This window comes from Homalodisca vitripennis, chromosome X (assembly GCF_021130785.1).
Source record: "Homalodisca vitripennis isolate AUS2020 chromosome X, UT_GWSS_2.1, whole genome shotgun sequence".
Classification (NCBI taxonomy): domain Eukaryota; kingdom Metazoa; phylum Arthropoda; class Insecta; order Hemiptera; family Cicadellidae; genus Homalodisca; species Homalodisca vitripennis.
This window is the reverse complement of record NC_060215.1, coordinates 160,009,669-160,030,721: the sequence shown is the minus strand read 5'-3', so window position 1 is coordinate 160,030,721 and position 21,053 is coordinate 160,009,669. Positions and strand designations below refer to the sequence as shown.

At 33.4% G+C, this 21,053-nt stretch overlaps 1 protein-coding gene across 1 annotated transcript in view; it reads left to right on the top strand.

The window, feature by feature from the left end:
* LOC124370062 (alkaline phosphatase-like) overlaps positions 1–21,053 on the top strand; it is a 54,617-nt gene that overhangs the window by 9,405 nt on the left and 24,159 nt on the right. The window contains exons 2-5 of the mRNA XM_046828381.1: positions 8,802–9,003; positions 10,328–10,548; positions 17,801–17,975; positions 20,199–20,377. Coding sequence (XP_046684337.1) covers positions 8,922–9,003; positions 10,328–10,548; positions 17,801–17,975; positions 20,199–20,377 — 657 coding nt within the window. The 5' untranslated portion in view covers positions 8,802–8,921. The remainder of the gene's footprint in view (positions 1–8,801; positions 9,004–10,327; positions 10,549–17,800; positions 17,976–20,198; positions 20,378–21,053) is intronic.

Here is a 21,053-nt window from a genome sequence, read left to right as displayed (position 1 = left end):
TTTTTATTGTGTTTTAAATTTACGTAATATTTGTTTAATCTTTAGAATAATGTATATGGGTTTAGTATGCCATAAAAATATTTTTGTACAGAGTTGTATAAAATGTGTCTGAAGCATTATAAATGAGTCATTGACCTACAATCAGTTGTGACACAGTTAGCCTGTACTATTGTAGAGAGAGGAGCCACAATCGTCGCCTAAAGGCGTGTGCAAGTGAAGTCAACATTGACGCGTTCTAAAATCCCTGTAAGTGAAGTCAACATTGACGCAGTCTAAAATCCCTCTAAGTGAATTCTACATTGACGCGTTCTAAAATCCCTGTCAGTGAAGTCAACATTGACGCGTTCTAAAATCCCTCTATAGAAGTTGACGAATAGCTGTCTTTGAAATCACAATAAACAATATTATTGAGTTATCTCAACTTATACCTATGTGATATTTCTTAACAAAAATGTCCTAGTGACTTGTAACTTTGCACATGGGTACCTTGAAGTCCAAAGAAAAAACTTTTTGATTGTAAGGTTAAACATTCAATGAGCATTCATTACGTCTGTTTATAACTTTTTCGTTACTTTCTGCCGTATCCTTCGATACAATAATAGGTTTATGCAATTTTATTTCATAAAACGTATTCATACAAATATTTAAACTTCTAAGACTCAAATACCTACGGCACTGGGTATTTAAAATACTGGAGTAATGAGTGGTAGATTGCGTATAACTGTTACACTAAGGGCCCAACTATCAATTTTGTCCACACTATTTAAACTGGCATGTGAGATTTGTAACGTTTGTAAATCTGTTTCAGTGCTAAGAAAAAATAGCGAAAACTCCTAAAGTGGTGATGAGGGCACAAGAAAGGTTTCGTAACTCGCATCTAACGGATTACATACCTCATAAGATGCATTGATGAGTAATCCCAATCACATGTGGAAGCCACTAATTCTGTCTGAATAGTAATGATCATGTATTGTTGTAAATAGAAACCCTGTTATACCCGAGTATAGGGAGTCAAAGTGCTGATGTTTCACGTAGCGTGATCGAAAATGCGATCCCTGTTATCCAAGGCTTTGACTCTTTAAAGATTGTAACTTTAAAGCAACATTTGTTTCGTAATAATCATGCCTTTATAGTAATTCTTTTAATTGACTATTAGTATAAGTAAAGCTAGCTAAAATATTTTCTTTGCATTATTAACAATTCCTAATCGTAGACTGTCATATTGATGGAAATCCTAAGATTATTTAAGTATTACAGTGAATAAACCATGTAGATACCTTCTTTGATTAAAATTTATGAAAAACATCGATTAAGTTATACTCGTATATGTTATTCATTTATGTTTTTTATTTATCTACAGGTGAAGTTTCAAATTTAACAATATTTTGTAACAACGTGCTCGAATAGAACGTTTCATTAGTAGTTTCGAAAATGATCTAATGTGAAGCCAAACGTATAATATGCTATCGAGCCCTGCAACAGAACTGTCTAGACAGTGTGACCTTTCATCTCGACACAAACGACGCACACGAAATATTTAAAACTATTGTCTGACATTTCATACTCTGGTAAAATTCTTCCTTAAGGTAACGTTACACGATTTTATAACTTATTTCAATGGTAAAATCAACTGTTTCAACATAGAGATCACAACCGAATCACAATGATGTGCTTACACATTTAATAATGTCCGTCATACAGAAAAGAGTAAAAAATAACTGCAAGCGGCTTTGATTTGTCAGGAAACCTGCCTTTAGAAAAATCACGTAATATATACCAAGATGCTATAAGATGCTATGGAATGGTGCAGAGTTGAAAGTATTAGAGCAACCCAAGTAAGCGATGAAGTTTCCGGTTTATTTGTTTGCTAGTCAACACACTAGAAACTTTATTGAGTAAGTTTTAAATTTTGAAAAAATCTTATTTAAAAATTAAAGAAAATATAGATATCAGTGACTGTTCTAGAACTATTGCATTTTTTTAATCGGCACGAGTTATGCAGGGAAATAAAGTTTGGGAGTGGAAAAATCAGCTGACAGGTTCAAGGAAAACGATGAATTTCTCAGTTGTATTGCCAAGTTACCCATTACCATGAAAAGATGTTAAAATTTGTTTATTATAAATAACAGCCGTATATATCATTCATGAATAAATCATTCTTCATCTTGGTTTCACTATAGGTCATATGGGAGCCGCTCTTTGTCGTACTCATTGTTAAATTAACCGATAATTAAGCGAGCCGTTTACGGAAAATTAATATAAGATTAGGTACTTTTGAAATAAATGGCTATACATAGCTTGATGAAAAGTCGTTTCAAGAAATCGTTCTAATCGTTTTAGAAAGTTCTAACTCAGAAAGAAAGTTTGTCTCTTTGTGCCTTAGTCAGTCTGTTGAATGTCTCAAGACATTAGTAAATGACATTATTAAGCCTACTGTATTGAAGAGACCCTGAGTTTTATTGTTGCTCGTATGACAATGGGATATATATCGTTGTAGAGATACGACTAGTACACATCTAAATCATTATTAGTTTTTCTTGTAAAGAGGATAATTTTGTCAATATTAAATATGTAATATAGTAAATTTTTTTATTGGTTTTCTTAAAACAAATAAAAATAAGAGCTTAAACGTGGTTTAAGTTTAAAAATAAGATAAAAACCAAAATTTCTGCCTCTTAAAACTTAGTCTCTCTCTGAAACTTTCTTTCCTTTGTGGAAAATGTCCATGACGCATTCTAGAGGTAAAAAGTACCCAAGTTACTATGAAAGGTTTTAGAAAAAAATATAATCCTTCCGAGATGGACTTTTCTTTCGGCACGAACGTTTATAGTAGTGTATATTTTATATAAAACAAAATAGTATTCAGTGGGTTATTATTTGTTTGATACACGATATCGTACATGGATATGACATTATTAACACTAACAACAACAAAAAAATTCATGACTAAATAGAAAACCACCTTTCCACCGTAGGAAAGGAAGTACTGTAATAAAACCATTCTACGAAGCATACCGAATGTCTGGTCACCCGGTGGTATTCGGTGAGAGGATACCGACTTCCGCTCCCATGCAGCTGCTAGACAACAGGATGTGATCATCATTTTAACAGTTCCCATCAAACATGCTGATAACAAAATATTGGTACTCACCATAGACCAGTGGAGATTCGGAATAGGCGTGGTCCAGAAAATGGAGTGGGATGCTCAAAACACAAAACCCTGGAGCGGAGACGGGAAGCCACTCAAGAAGTCAAGGGGAGTTCGAGAGACTTCGCGGAAGACGCGGGAGTAACGATCAGACGCGTGTGTGTGTGTGTGTGTGTGTGTGGGAGTGTGAATCGTGAGCGGGACAAATACTTTGGGCGTAAAAGTATCTTGTGTGAGTGCCCAATATATATCTAAGTTAAAAAAGTTGTATCGAAATATTAAGAAAATAACATTAGGTAAAATCAGTGTTTAATCAATTAATATTTGAATGTTTTATTTCAAGTTTAAAAGGATTTATATTTAAAAGCAATGAATTTAAAGATAATTACATACTGAAATTAATAGCTTGTTTAAGAATACAATATAAGATATGTTAATTATTCTTAATTTGCACAATAATTTTATACTAGTTGTTTTTGTAAAGATAAAATGTAACCGTTTTGATATTTAAAGAGAACATTCTCCCCTTGCATAGCTTGATCATTTTAATCGTTTAGATATTTAAACTGAAAAATCTCTCCTGGAGTAGTTTTTAAAATACAATTGTTTTAAATGATTAAAAGAGAGACATTTTCTTCATGCTTAATATGTTAATGGAATTTATCTGAAAATATTTACGATCTGAAGCATAATATTCAAGTACAAATGTTATCATTGAAATCTAACTTATTATTACAAACGATAGTAAAATTTTTGTTCGAGATCAATAATAAATTGTGATGTAAATAAGATACTTCTCATTTTAAATTACGTGAAAACTATTGCAAATAAATTAGATTTTGAAATTAAATACAAAAATATTTGTTAATTAATTCAAGTGTCTTGAATTGCTGAACGAACCAACTAATATACATCATCATGCTATAGTCAAGTACACACACACACACACACACACACACACACACACACACACACACACACACACACACACACACACACACACACACACACACACACACACACACACACACACACACACACACACACACACACACACACACACACACACACACACACACACACACACACACACACACACTCACACACACACACACACACACACACACACACACACACACACACACACACACACACACACACACACACACACACACACACACACACACACACACACACACACACATACCCACACTAAGCTTACATTTTATGCAAAAACCTTACACCCTTTTACAACAAACTTGAAATATGTGATAAAATTAAGGCCTTTATTGGTATCAATAGACGATGAGTAAACAAAGAAAGAAATTTAAATTGTTATTCAAGTTCCAGACAATGTAGCACTTTTTGTTTAATGTGAGACCATCAACATGTAATGTAAGGCAGGGAACTGACAGTTTAATTGTTCAGTTGGGAATATAAAAGAATGGTTGAGCAGAGCAGTGTGCTTAGATAGAGTATCACGTGTGTCTCAGAGATACACAGGATGCAAATGCGGTGACACTGAGGGAATACAGTTTCTGCTGTCTGAGACAATTAATAGTCGATATTATAGAGTTATTTTGTTTTTTTTTTAGTTTTAGTGAAGTACAATCCAAGAAAAAAATCTGTTTGACTTTGAATTACAATTAATTTTTAACTTAGATTTTCGTATTTTTTCACAGAGTTTTAATCTCGTACAGAGAATACTTTTGACTTATACCTAGTGCACTCTTTGATCTATAGTACAAGATTATCTCAGATATTTAGATCCAGTAGTGAAATATCTGAGCTTATGTCAAAATTGTCCACATTAAAAATTTACTAACAGGTTGTTTTAAAATTAATACATATAAAACCATTATATATATATGGATAGATATAACAATACGTTTTGGATATACATATCTATCCTGGAGCCTTACTGAAGTAGAGAGTCTGGATTTCTACGGAACATGAAACTTATAAATAAAAATTATGGTTGCCTGTAAAGTCGGTTTTACGGGCGAAGATTTTACGTGACAACGTCTTTTTCTCGGTAGAATATTTATTGATATGAATATTATTAAATTGCACAATAGGAACAAGGAATTGAATGAAAATAAGAATCGCACAAATTTTAAATATAGAAATATATTTTGTTTACTAAAACATTGTACATAATTTGAAATTAATTAAAATTTGTTACTGTAAATGGTAAAGTTGAATAAAACATTTACTAAAATTGGAATTGGAAATTCTTGCTAAACACAGTTAAATTCTAACTCCGCGCGTGGTGATTGGTCGGTTTAGTTCGTTTGTTTGGTCGCACTGTTATGACAGGTTAGAGGTTATAATTTGTTGTTTTAAATGTTTGACTAGCAATACGCGCTGTTTCTTCTCAATCGACTGAATTACGATTGATTGCAGAGTGATTTAAACTAATAATTTACTTAACACTATCAACATTTGTCAATAGTATGACATAACCTATAAATTCAGTTTCTCAACTTTTGTGTCAATCTAACAATTAATCAATCAATCATAGTTTACGATAATGAAATATCAGTGTACAATTATTTACCTTTATTGTTGTAGTTGTTGTAAAATGACGAATCTAAGCACTCCACATTTTCACGAATAAACATAGTTATCTGCTTTATCCCGTGCGGCGGACCCACAGTTATCTGCTTTATCCCGTGCGGATCCCGTGCGGCGGACCCACTGGACGGGCATCGTAACGTTACCGGGCGTAACGTCACTTTTTCATGAGTGACTCCGAGCCGCAACCTAATTTAAGACGTTGTCACGTCAAAACACGATTCTTAATAAAAAGTACAAGAGTGTTTCTCTAACCCAACTTTTGTCGTCTAGTTCATTTCAGCTCAGCAATCACTTCAGCTCCATTGGTTTTATACATTGACATTAGTTAAAATCTGTTCGCTTGAAAGCAACAAGAACATTTTCGAACAGATTCTTCTATACCTAACGCCCAGTTATTACGATTTCCATCCCCAGTTATTACGATTTCCATCTTGAAAATTTTAGTTGTGTTAGCAATGATTCGTGTGAACTGGAAAATTTAGATGTTAGTTATAAAACGTGCCACTAAAAAGTCTAAAGAAATTATGATTTTCCTTTATCCTCCAATAGACCGATTTATGTAAGCTATTCAAAGTTATGGTAAGTTAGTTCCATTAGTCTTTCTTCCAATAACCACAGGTATTCAATTCGAATTTTAGTTTGAAGTTATTTTGATGTTATCAATTATAAAAAATTAACATAAGGGCGTACGAGGGAATGCTAATTTAATTCAAAATAATTTTTGCCGATTGTTCCAGGGTTTCGTATTTTTGCCGAGGAATGTGGTAAACACTTGTATAGTTGCCCTTTCGTGCTATTTAATACATCGGTGGAAATTATTTTTTACATCGTCCGATATAGATCTACATTTGCTGCACAAAAATGTTTCAGGGCAGAAAAATCTGTCAATCGTACAAGTAAAATGTCCATATACAAACAGACGTTCAATTACATTTTAAATTACCCAAAACTGTTTGACTGGACGAGCGCTCGACTTTTGCTACTCGGGCGCTGAGAGTCGCTATATCTGGCGTAATGGTGATAGTGATCTGTTTTATATTGGTTTCACGAAGAAAGGTTTTTGTTTCAGTGCTTCAAAGTATCTTTAATATACAGGAAAAGTAGGATTATTTCCATTGTAACACGAATCACAACTATTTATAGTAGTAAATGGAGGTAAATTGTATACACGCTCATTGGTAAAGACAATAGTGTGTAGTATATACAGAAAAATACCTTTTGAAATGCGATTTCTGAATCTAGTTGTTTTTTAACTGATATGAAAATATTTTCCTGGTGATTTTCGAATGTACAAATATGAAGAATGGAAGGTGGAAACTTATAAAATGACCACAGTACGAATAGGTCTTGGGATATAATTTTTTGACCTGATTGTCTTTGGGCTTTTGTGAAAGGCTAAGCCGGGATAATATTCTAAAAATCATTAACAAAATTATGAAACAGTAAAACTATGGTAAATTTCAAGGTCATATTTTGGAATGTAATATTGTCTCTTAGATGACCAGCAAGACGAAACCCGAGCGATCGCTGAAAATACAAGGGATTTGGTTGCGTGTACAGGTAAACATTTCTTATTAAGATATCTTTAACATAGTTATCTCTATGTCATTAGAAAGATCGCCCCTTCCATCCAAAAAACAAATCAATAAGATAATAAATACAGGTAAAAATGTTTTGGAGTATCGTATTTTACTTAGTTGTATTTTAACTGAACAAAAGCCCACCTTCGATTATGGCCAATTATACTTAGTTTTAACTATTTTGTGTTGTACGTTATACCAACAACTAAATTTGGTATTTACATGTAATGCAGTGAATAATAACTTTGACGTTGAAACGATAAACCTCGTCTAAGTAAACGACTAGATGGTATGCCGATAGGTAAATAGACTGCACCGTTCATTGCTTTTGGCAACATAGCATAAGTTGAACTGTATTCCATACAAGCAAGTGCGATATATCAAGGAGCTCCGATATTCAATATAATGTGTTCCTCCCCCACCCAACAAAATATTGGAGGATCGTTGCGAAATCGTACCCGTTTGTTCACAATGGCAGGCGTTGTGAATGTAAAGCGTTTAGTCCTCTTTCCAATAACCACAAGGTTTGGAATAAAATGTCTGTAATTAAAAATTATTTTGCTTTCATTAAATTAGCAAAATGTAATGTAAGTGAAATAATAAAATGTTTTTGTAATTAAATTGAAGTAAGGTGTAATTTCTTTACCTCATTATAACTCTACTAAGGTTTGCGCGAATACTATTTTACTTACACTAATTAATTATTTATACTAAAGAATACTTTCACTATTATCTTTTGAAATGTTTTGTAATCCACTATTAATGACGTCATTTGAGTTCCAGAACCATTTAATGTTTTTAAAGTTTCATAAACTATATTAATAAAAGTAAAATTAAATCAACTAGATTATCTTGGAATAATTTTTCTTTTTCTTTTTACCCTTTTTAAGTTCACTTGTGATATAAATATGCTTTTGAATATTAACGGTATTTTAGATACGGTTTACTTTATACAAAAGTTCCAATCTAAAGGCAGGAGTTATAAATTTAAGGTTAAAGCCTAAATTAAGTTTTAAGACGAACCGGAATGTTAAACTTATACAATACAATATAATTGTACAAAACTATTGGAGCTATGAAAGTTTAGTCGAGATCCACGAGAAAAGATAACGGACATATGTCAGTCAAGTCACTTGAAAGACGTGGAGGCTAGAGCCTCTTTTAGCCAAATGGGACAAGGAAAGACATACTCCCTGACTTCTAGGCTTTTAATTGCCTTTAACATTAAGGAATCCTCGTCCACTACAATGGCCATCCACCGCAGCAAACTAGACCTTTTTCTAGACCAATATATACACATTTGTGCTTATTGATGTGTCTGGAGATCCACTGGATATACCAGATTCAGATTTAAGTGACACATCGGCTTTTGCTATACCCAGTGTACAAACTAGCCAAAACTGAACTCTCCTGTTGGGGTATGCACCAAGAGGTTATACAAATAAGTAACCATATAATAACTGAACTTAAACAGTTCGTTTGTTTTATTTCAGGAATTCACAAACGGTCAGGTCAAAGCAGATTATCTAATTATAATCAAATAGCAAAGCCATTGGTCTGACTGAGTTGGAAATGTACAAGAGAAGATAAGGTGACGGTGCCGATATGGCGGTATGACAACCAACTATCTCAAGCTTCAATGTCTGCTGTGCTTGCTCTCCTTGCTGGCCACGGGAGATCAAGACGGTTTCCAAGGTTTGTTATTAACAATTTAACTTGTTTTTATAATATTATAACTACGTTAGAAGAAATTAATCAGTTGGAACCGAATGTGTATGTCTTGGAGGTTAATAATAAAATCAATTTCTTTATAACAATTTCAAAATTGTTTTATGCAAAACATAATATAGTAAGCAAATATTAAAGTTTTTATATGAAGTAAGTGTACAGTTAGAGAAACAATAACAAATATGACAAGTTAAATTATTATTAATATTTTATTACGCCCTTGGAGGAAACAGTTTGTCGTAATGTAAGTTATCCCATGGGATTTTACAACAATAATTAATCATGCTTTTAAATAAAGTACTGTATGACGTGTTCAGCTATTAGTTAGTCACTGCAATAACGGAAGTGATGCTTTAGTTGATTATTACACTTTATAATTTACGTTAATAGACCTAAAGATTTGATCTCATCTCAACTATTCCATGGAGTTTAATATAAAGTACTGTATGACGTGTTCAGATATTAGTTAGTCACTGCAATAACGGAAGTGATGCTTTAGTTGATTATTACACTTTATAATTTACGTTAATAGACCTAACAATTTTATCTCATCTCCAATATTCTATTTATTTCTATTTCATTTCATTTCATATTCTATATTTCTAGTTTCACTCTTTTTATTAGTCCAAGTTGTAATATATAATATGTCAAATTATTAGTTGATCAGAACAATTACGGACATTATGTTTTAGTTATTTATCGAACTTAACAATTAACGCAATTTTCTAGAAGAGTTTGACGTGACTAAGTTATTCAATGGAGTTTCACTACTACTGTTATGCTACATCTCTAAATTTAGCCTTATTAAGATAGTTAAACACTTTATACCCTAGTGTAATGGTGTAGTAGTTTTATGACTATGGATGGAATACTTGTCAAAAGATTTTTACAAGCCTATCGATGGTTCTGATAAAATATTGAAATGGAAACAAATTAATTTCAGTTTTTTTTTTAAATATTGTTGCAACTCGCCTATTACAGTAGTCCCTCTTAATCCAAGACTTGAAACATTCCTTTTGTTAATTTATGTGGGGCTGTTAACTGAAACAACATTTTTACATTTGTGTTTACTCTTACTACAACAACGAGTAGCTCAAGTGTATAGTTTAAGTTATTTGTAAATATTGATAGTTAGTATTGATCACTCACTAGCTGACAGTCTGTAAAGAAGGATTTTTATCAAGCAATGTACCAGTTACTTTGTAATGAAGAGTTATAAATAGAACAGTTGTACGGTTTAACAAAGAAATATCGCTAAGTTGTAAATTAACTAAGCCGCTTGTCGCCTCAGACCGAGACTTCTGGTTCGAGGAAGCTAATGCTGCGCTTAAGCGGCGCTTGTCGCTGCAGAGCCGGCGTCAATCGGCGAAAAATGTTGTGCTCTTAGTTGGGGACGGACTGGGTCTGGCTACACTCACGGCAGCGAGGATCTTCAAGGGGCAGCGGCAGGGACAACCGGGGGAGAGCAGCCACCTGGCATGGGAGAAGTTCTCTGCAGTCGCATTAGCAAAGGTATGTAATGAAAATTAGTAAAAGTCAGAAATTTATATTTTAAAATTTTATCCTGGTGAACAAAACGGTTAAATTTATTGAAAATCACTGGAAACTCCACTCTGTTCAGAATCTCTTATAATTTTTAATCACGAACAAAGACTCAATACTGTATTCCCATTATAGACGTAAAATTTATCCGACACACGTAAGGAAGGGTTTGGTTCTTATTTTATATAATTATTTTCAAAATGTATCTGTGTATAAAGCATGCGACAGATACCAACAAAGAATGGAAATTGACAATGGCCTGTATACGATAGGACAAACAGAGAGCACTTCCGGAGATTGGGTAGGCAATATTTACTCAATGTTACTTGAGTAAGTCTTTCGAAATTGTGTTTCGATATGATGATTGAATAGGAATTGTTTCTTATGACAGTTTTGTTGTCGGTGCGAACATCATATGTATCACATTCTTACGTGTGAATGTTATGTGAGGGCGATGATGTAATGGTATGATAAAAATATCTTTGACCAAATATATAAAGTACTACCATATTAGAAACAATGAATACAGGAACATTTGTATGGTTGTTACTTGAGCTAACCGTGTTTTCGTAACGAATACCTCGTAGTACTACAACCAAATGAGATAATATCCTAAATATTGCCTCTAATCTCAATCCTAAAAGTCTTCTTTGCCAACACCTTTAGGGTAGTATTCCTGGAGATCCTCCTGGGAATTAAAAACCCTTTCAATAACTCTCCAGTTTAATAATTTATAACAATTTGTCTCAGACGAATATGGCGGGAATTGTGAGCGTGGAGCCCCTTAGTTATCTAATGAGCCCAATGAGTTTCTGCAGTTTTCCAAACTGTGTAGCTTGCTTGTGGGAATCTTTGTCTGCGTTATCAGGGCAAGACAATAACTACCACGCAAAATTAAAAGCGTCGAATCCCTGTATTTCTAATCCAAAGTTGTCCAGAATTTTTACAAGCTATTTCATTAGAGAGTGTGTCCGAGAGAGGTAGGATCAACAGAGTTACTATTTGTTCAGTTATAGATTATGACGGAATTTTGGGAAATGACAGCTCTTGTTGCATTTTTAAGCTTACCTCTGTGAAAAAGTAACAGAACGTCAACCATTCTGTGGAATCATCAGTTTTGTAGCTTTTATATCCGTTCCATTGTTTGGAGTTTGTTTCTGAAGATGGAAAGATTTTGTGGGAAACAGGATTTTCCGGAAATTTGCCATCATTAAACGATATAATACAACAAATAATACTTCGTTTTGAGTGTTGCAATTTAATCTATTTCTCATTTGAATGACTAACCTAATACATAACTAAAATCTAGATTAAAGTAACCAAAACATAACAGACCTTTATGACACGCATAATTCAGGAATAACATCAGCCAAGCTGTGTGTCTTTACCATATATACTAACTCTAAAATATGCTCTTCACAAAATTAAATACTAATTATTAAAACTTATCAACAAGATAGCGGTCGCAACTTACTTTATATCCATTTTTAAATGTAACCAATTCTGAAAATCCAAGAAGAGATAAACATTTTGTGCTTAAGGATGGAAGAGAAAGCTTTCTTTTCCTTCCTACCCATAGGAACGTATCTGATTTTGTCAGTAAAAACTAATCTTTGTCTTTTAAGATAGTGGATCTAATCACAGAGCATGTTTATCTGAGGAAAGGCCTTCACAGAGTAGGTATATCTAGAAGCAATCCTCTGTGCAGGTTAAGCAATGTTAGGTTTAAACCTGAAAATTTCAGGGGTTTAACCTTCGAGGTCTACATTCATGGCAGTTGGCCACCCTTTAAAAGAAGATTGCGTTTTTAACCACACAATTCATAGGTAACGATAGAGGAATTTCAGTGGTGAAAAGGCTACTGTCAGACCAATCATGCTACATAATCCTCTGTAGTCATGCACACCATTGTTTGGTGGATTAAGAAATATCATGGTGTTTGATAAACTGTCCACGAACCTGTGTAATGAACTAACTAACCCCTTTTTTGTTTCTCTGTCAGAAATCTGATGTTCAGCTCTGAACAGGATCACAATTTGGACGTTGCGTAATACAAATACATTTTCCAGATTATCTTTGTTGGAAAATAAATACTATAATGTTATATTATATTTTAATCTGACTTTTAAAATACTAAATATAAAAGTAGATCATACATAGAACCTATAATCATGAACATTCAGTTAATAATCGTCAGAAACGTTGGAACTAAAGTGCAATTTTTTTTAGTTCTTTAAACGAATGTGCAAATTCAAAGCAACGCCAGCTTATAGGTTGGGTAAGTTATTAGGAGTTGTAAAAACTCATATCACAAAAATGTCTGTATTGAAAATCTTTATTAGAATGAATAAAAAAATTGAATATTAAATTTTAAATAATTTAGAATAAATTAAAGCCAATCTTAACCAGTGTTTGTTACGGTACACGCATGTAAAATGTCCAAAATAGAATAGAACCCTATTGGTGTTAAAGCAATGTTGATTATTTTCCCTCCGATATTACATTATGAAAAAAAGATACAGAATAACGTACTAAAAACTCTAAAGAATCTTATTTAAGTTATCCAAAAAGAATTTTAAAAATAATACAGACCAACCTGAAAGTAATATTGTTTGAGATATGTATTGTAAGCTAGCATAGAGCCTAAGTACTAGGATAAATATATGTCCCTTTAATAGCATTATGAGAAGAAATCTAAAAGCCTAAACAAATGTTTGCCATGGACCTGCATAAAACGTACGTTAAGCTCATTCTAAATGCGCACAATCTTTGTGGAAACAAATTGTTGAATAATTTTTCCTTCAAAAGCATTGAGGACTACGATAAAACCTCAACTAATGATTTTAATGCGTATATAATGAATTCTGCACTCAACTTATAGCTATCAATATAAAACATTGCTGTCCATTCTTTTATTAAACAACATTTTACGATTAATAAATAACGAAAGAAACAAATTATTTGTTAGGAATAGTCACTAAATGGATCTTTCAACCAGCCTTCATGTCAGAAAATGTCTATACATTATTTTTTTATGTACTTGTACAAGTATTTTTAGAAAGAATAAAGAACAATCTAAATCAATGTACAATGCGGAGAATACAGGAAATTAATCGTACTTTAGACTAAAGCTCTAATTATGTACAATGAATGGTGGTTATGATACCTTTTATACAATTTTGAAAAGGAAAAATAAACAACGTCAACTAATACCTCATTTACACATACATGAAGTGTATTTTATACTCAGACTACAAGATAAAAGAAAGTAGAAATATGAATGAAAAGTAATTGATCCTCTGAGGATTTTGAGAAGGAATCAAGAAAAAGCTGAACTAAGATTTGTTATAGTGTACAGTAAATAGATCTTACGCTGTCTAAGAATTTTGAACCACGTGTTTTTATTGGTTCTTTTAATTAGGAAAATATAGCATCGTATGACACAAAAGTTCAAAGGTCTCAATAAAAGAACGAGATCGATAAAATGGTTTCCAGGTTGACTACATTCAATATAGCGTCAATAGAAATTACAAGTTTAACTGAGTTAAAACAATACGATTTTGGATAAGTCATAAAAAACTGTGGCTGTTGGTGATTTTGGGTGGCTCAACAATAGTGCTAGCAAAACATTTTAAGATCTTGACAAAAGAAAAATACTGGTGAAAGTTTAAGTTCAGGTTTACTCTACTTAACATGACATCAGATTGAATTTATAGATCTAATTTTGTTACAGTGATACCCCTTTTGAGAGAAGTAAACAGAAGTTCAGATGGTTCTGATTGTGGTTTATCTCTAAAGACATATATTTTGGAATATTATTCGAGAGGTCTCCCACTTATAATATTTGAACTTTCCTTCATACTCCTTACTTTCGAGTGAATGTGTGGTAATTTATAAATCTATAAATATTAGGATTAAATGATATTGTTTACTTTAAGTCTGTTTTTGAAGATGGAGTGATTGTGAATTAAACAGGATTTTCCGGACTGTTATTGTCTAGTTATGCAAAAAATTATTAACACTACGCTTTGAGATCTGTAATCTGATCTTTTCTTTAGGTGGATAACTAACGAATACAAAACTGCAATTTATAATAAGATAAACAACCATACCAATCACAGTTTTTTAGTTCTTGTTCAACTTGTATTTTAGTTCGGTTTCAATAATTTGTATTTGATTAAGTACATGTTTTATTGGTAGTATGTATTCAACAGAGCCACAATAATGTTTGTGTTGTAATTTTTGCCTTATACGTATAACAAAGCTCTGTTTAGTTTAACCTACATTGTAACTATGTGTTAGGTTATTTACACACCTGTGCAAGATATCATATGTCAGATATCGAAACTTAGTGTCAGTGATTTATTTGCTGAGCCTTAGTGTAGTCTATCACTCGTGGTTCTGCCCACACAATATCTCATAAACGAACTGAACAATAGACTTTAAGGTTCTTTTTCGTTATACGTATACCACTGAGTAACAACCTGTAAAATGCATTCCCATTATTTTTGTACGTAATATGTAAGTTAGTTAGCTGTTCAACTCGATAAAGAAGGCCAATAGTCGACGATATTGTGTATTATTTCCTCGAACAGGTTCTTTCCTTGGTGTCTCCGCCGTCACGTAAACTCGCACAAAGAAGAGTCAAACATTGCCCGGCTGGCCCCGCACTGATTTTTATCACGCTGTTTTGCCAGACGCCAAGTACTTTAACTTGAACTTTGTTTTATATAAAAGTTCATAGTAGGCTACAATAAACTGGTTGCTGCAAGGAAGAAACTTCAAGGTAGGCTACAATAAACTGGTTGCTGCAAGGAACAATGTTCATAGTAGGCTACAATAAACTGGTTGCCGCAAGGAAGAAACTTCAAGTAGGCTACAATGAACTGGTTGCTGCAAGGAAGAAAGTTTATGGTAGGCTACAATAAACTGGTTGCTGCAAGGAACAATGTTCATAGTAGGCTACAATAAACTGGTTGCTGCAAGGAAAAAACTTCAAGTAGGCTACAATAAACTGGTTGCTGCAAGGAAGAAAGTTTATGGTAGGCTACAATAAACTGGTTGCTGCAAGGAACAATGTTCATAGTAGGCTACAATAAACTGGTTGCTGCAAGGAAGAAACTTCAAGTAGGCTACAATAAACTGGTTGCTGCAAGGAAGAAAGTTTATGGTAGGCTACAATAAACTGGTTGCTGCAAGGAACAATGTTCATAGTAGGCTACAATAAACTGGTTGCTGCAAAGAATGGACGTGCACTGGCAGCGCGCGTTGGCAGAAGCTCGCTTATCGCGCAGACAGAGATAAGGATATACTAGTTAAGAATGTCGCTTCTATAGAACCCTGCTTTAAAATAACTAATCACAACCATTGTAGTCGTACTTTTACTTAATCATCAAGTAAACGACCAAAAAATTCTATTTTAATAGTGGTATACGTGTGACGGAAAAGATCCGACTTTAATTTTTGCATGAAGCTTCATTTCTAAATAAGAAACACTAAATTGGATGATGGTGCATGTCATAATGGGATTTTGCTGAGCGCTGGCAAATATTTTTACATTTGTTTTATAGGTACTCATGATCGCAACGGGAAAACAGCATAGTAATACATTTGTAAATAAACTCAACATCTCTGGAATGAAATGAACTACAGGTTTGAAATGTAGGATGTAATTTTAGAGAAGCCTGTTACGACACTTGATATGTCGTACTCCTGCCTTTTTATATCACTGAACAACGGAAAGTACCTGGAAAATAATTAATGTCTCTACACATCCTCAAAATAAAATTTAAAAAATCCCAACCTTTCACAAATTAATATTCAGTTAGAACGTACAGGACATCCGTTATATATAAACAGGAGTATTACAAAGAGATTCTGGCTAATGTCCGTGATATTTAACAGAATAAACTGTAACACTCTAGAATCACACCTTACTGAGAACGGTTCTGCTGTACAGGAAGTTCTTCATTTATTTACATACAAGGGTGCACAGAATAATTTAAACTATGCATGGAGACTAGAAGCGTCTCCTCGCTTTAACGTACTCGGTACACAAGGCTTTGTTTATTGTTTCAATATTCCGCAGTGGAGGGCAATGTAAATTCACCCTAAACAGGATTTTTGTATTATCAAAAGTCAAACAAGAAGTCTATTCAGATTAATAATGTAACTCGATTGTGATTTCCTTGCGTTATCTCCTCTAATGTATTTAATCAATGTTTTGATTATCATACACTCCCTACCAGTTTAAAAAAATAACAGTTTGTAGAGTAAAACTCGTCATATCCGATCTTGACGGCACCGAGCTGTGGTCGGAACAAAAAGATTCGGATAACCCTAGCAGCGAAATCCTCCTTTTTTGAGCAAATTCGTGTATATATATTGGACGAAAACCATAAATACAGTAAGTGTATAAAACAGTGTAAAAGCTATATACCATGCTGTATACAGTAACTTATTGAATAACAATCGAAAAGATATATGCTTACGGAAAATAATGTTTAAACTCCGATCTCGACAGTTATATATACCTTTATTCATACATATTGTTTATCCGTCAATCTCTATAAATATTTGAATTATTAGGGTTTTATTAATCTAATAGTAGACAGTTCATAAAAATCAATTATTTACCCTACAACACAAGAGGTTAAATATTATACTCCCTCGTGGATTGACAAGTGTATTATTCTGCTTTAAAAGTTCCAAATAAATTGCACAAACTCTTTAGAAAACGAATGTTCAAATGAACCGTTTGAAAATTCCGGTTTTAAAAGTCGTACCTTTTAAACCGAGCATACTATTTCGTAAAAGAAAATTTAATTTGTTCACATTTCTAATTTTTGCATGTAATATTGTATGATATTTTGATATTTTATTTTTTATTTATCTTCTTTTTTCATTTATAGTATTAACTAGATTACACTTACAACTCATATAGCTCAGCGAAATTAAATGTAAACGCAATGTGAAACTTTTAATTGGACTAATGAAAGTTATCTAAGTAAAGTTATCGCCTGATACCGGGAACAATCGGATTCGGTCGGATATCCCGAGGAGTCGGTCACGCCGTGTGGTCGGATACGAGGGGTCCTACTTTACTTCATCTTAGGTTCTGTGATGTATTGTATTCTAAGGAGGAGGATAACAACAAGAGCGAAATTAAAACTCTTCCCGGTAATTGTATTGATAGACTTTATTTATACTACTCTATTTTTAGACGTACAATCTCGACGCTCAGATCGGCGAGTCGTCCGCCTGCGCTACGGCACTCCTTTGCGGTGTAAAGGCGAACTTCGAGACTGTCGGCCTGGACATCAGAGGGAAGTTCGGGAACTGCACGTCTAGCTTCGTGTCGAGGGTGGAGTCCCTCATTGATTGGGCTCAACAGGAAGGTGAAACAGACTGTACATAACTTAAAGACATAAGTTACATTCATGTTAGGGTTATAATATATTTTCTTACGTAACCTTTATTTTAAGACTTACGAAACCTATGCTGTGAATAAAACGTTAATGTACAACAATTGTGAAATAAATTCAACATCAGAGACACTTATTACTAAGTGAAATTTTGAAATTAAACTGAATCAACCCTTCTGGATCTACTCAGACGAATATTACTCCAGATTCCAGGAGTCAAGTCCGAGACAGAGTCAGATAAAAGACTCAGCAACAAAAGGAAGGTGACTGGAGCTAAACTCAAAATTTAACCGAATCGACCCTTTTTATCATAGGTACGTTATATGTTGTTAATTTTTTATATAAGAAAAGGGGTTTTAATAAGATAATTTCAATAAATGTAATAAAAACTATTTATTCAAGAAACAAAATTTCAAACGATACACACTTTTGTAACTAAAGAATATTTAGCCCACAAAGACTACACACATGTGGATGGGACAAAAAACTGCTTATGAGTCTAAATGTAAACGATAAACACTCGAATATTATATTATAAACAAAATAAACTTTGATAATTTATGATAAGAACATTTTATTATAACATAGGTACGTATAAGAAGGTTAAATGCCTAAAATTATGAACAAATGCTGTTGGGACACAAAGTAGATTACGCTAGAAATTGGCCCATGGTTTAAGAATTTATTATTAAATTACGTAGTTTAAGGATCATTGTGGGTAGAAGCGAAATTGAAAGAACATATAGAATTTGTAGATTAATCGAGGCAGAAAATAGCCACAAGGATACAATTGAAGTATTTTAAATACTGTATATCGTTTAAAAACTACGTGAACTTAATAACTGTAAAAAACTTATCCAACAAATTTGAAATTCTTTGAATTATGTTTAAGTATTTTTGTACTTTTACATGTATTTTACATCATATTATGATGTACGAATTATGAAGAATCAGGGTTGTATTGGTGTGCATGTATTAAAGTAATTAAACGTACAAACATGATTGGAATGACATGATAATTGTATTTGATTTATCTAATTGTTTCATAAGTCATATTTAAATAGATTAACAGAATCCACATTAGTATGAAAATAGAGTTAAAATATCAAAAAAATTTACACATATACATAATTAATATGGAGTTATAAAAACTTAATTGAACTCTAGATCGGTTTAGTTAACTGCCGAAAAAATATTCAGCTTAACTTTATAATACCATGAAACTTTTTAGTAACCTTCAGTTTAACTTTGAAATGCCAAGGAGCTATATAATAACCAAAGTAACTGTGCAGCTGGTATCTTCGACTTCGGTTCTTTTAGCAATGAACTATGAGTCTATTATCTAAAGAAATATATAAATATTTATTAATACGCGTTCTTTTTAATGTACAAAATTTCCCGGCTGCATGTTTTGAAATCTGGAAAATCATAACAACGTTATTAATTGTAAATGACCTTTTTCATAGTAGCAAAGTGTTAATTTTTTGAAAGAGAGCCCGCTACCCTTGTAAGCCTTATTCTACATGTCCTCATGATCCACTGACCTGTGCGAGGATCTTATAAAATAGAACAAGGGAGAGAGTCAATACACACAATGTCAATTATTCTGTTAAATGTGCAACGGTCAATGACATGATTTGAACATACGCTATCCCTAAACCCAGACCTAAAGTCCAACGTAACACCGCTCGGCCATCGGTATACCCTAACTAAACTAACAATTATTTCATAATATTCGTGCAGGTAAAGCGACCGGTATATTGACTAACACGAGAGTATCACATGCTACTCCTGCGGCTCTCTACGCCTACTCAGCTAGCCGCTACTGGGGGAAAACTAGCAGTCATCAGCTGCCATTATTATACAATCTTGTAAATTCCTTGAGTGTTTGCAGGTAAAGCGACCGGCATAGTGACTAACACGAGAGTATCACATGCTACTCCTGCGGCTCTCTACGCCTACTCAGCTAGCCGCTACTGGGAGAAAACTAGCAGTCATCAGCTGCCATTATTATACAATCTTGTAAATTCCTTGAGTGTTTGCAGGTAAAGCGACCGGCATAGTGACTAACACGAGAGTATCACATGCTACTCCTGCAGCTCTCTACGCCTACTCAGCTAGCCGCTATTTGGAGAAAACTAGCAGTCATCAGCTGCCATTACTATACAATCTTGTTAATTCCTTGTCTGTTTGCAGGTAAAGCGACCGGTATAGTGACTAACACGAGAGTATCACATGCTACTCCTGCGGCTCTCTACGCTCACTCAGCTAGCCGCTACTGGGAGGATGACAGCAAAGTTCCTGCCACAGCCAGAAAATCTTGTAAGGACATTGCTCGACAACTGGTTGAAGATGATCCAGGGAGGCATATCAATGTAAGAATATTTGCGCACTTTTCTTTTATAAAAGTGGAGCTTTTTGTATTTTATGTATTTTTTATTGCCCATAATATAATAATCTGTTTGCGGTAATCACTTATTAGAATTTCGAAGAAAACAGGACAGCATATGGGGTATGATATAAGTGTTGTTAAATCAAGAACGAAATCTGAACCTGCCCTTTATAAAGCATACCTTTTAAAACATATGTATTAAAACCCTAATAATTGTAAACAATTTTTACGCTGACAGTTACGTATGAAGGAAAGAGAAAATAAACAGAAACTAGTCCAAAAAAACTACGGTCGAAAGGATAGAAGAAGCTAAAACAGGTATGTAAAATGTCACTAAAATAACGTAGCAATACTTACTAATTCATTATATTTCATACCTAAATATGTAGACGATCTCAGACAGAAAGTGAGACTCTTGAAGCTCTACAAGTAATTGTGTTCTTCATTCTGATGTTGAACTAGCATCGTTATACACACCTAGGATTGGTCTAACCTACTGGGATTTGGAGGTATATAATTGCAGACTTGCAGATGGCAAGTGACATAATCATGTGCACTAGCTATTTGTGACGGGTAATCTTATTATACTAGTATTTTAGCATAATCAGATAACCTATTTAACAAAACTACAATTTAACACCTGTTATTGCCTGCGTATC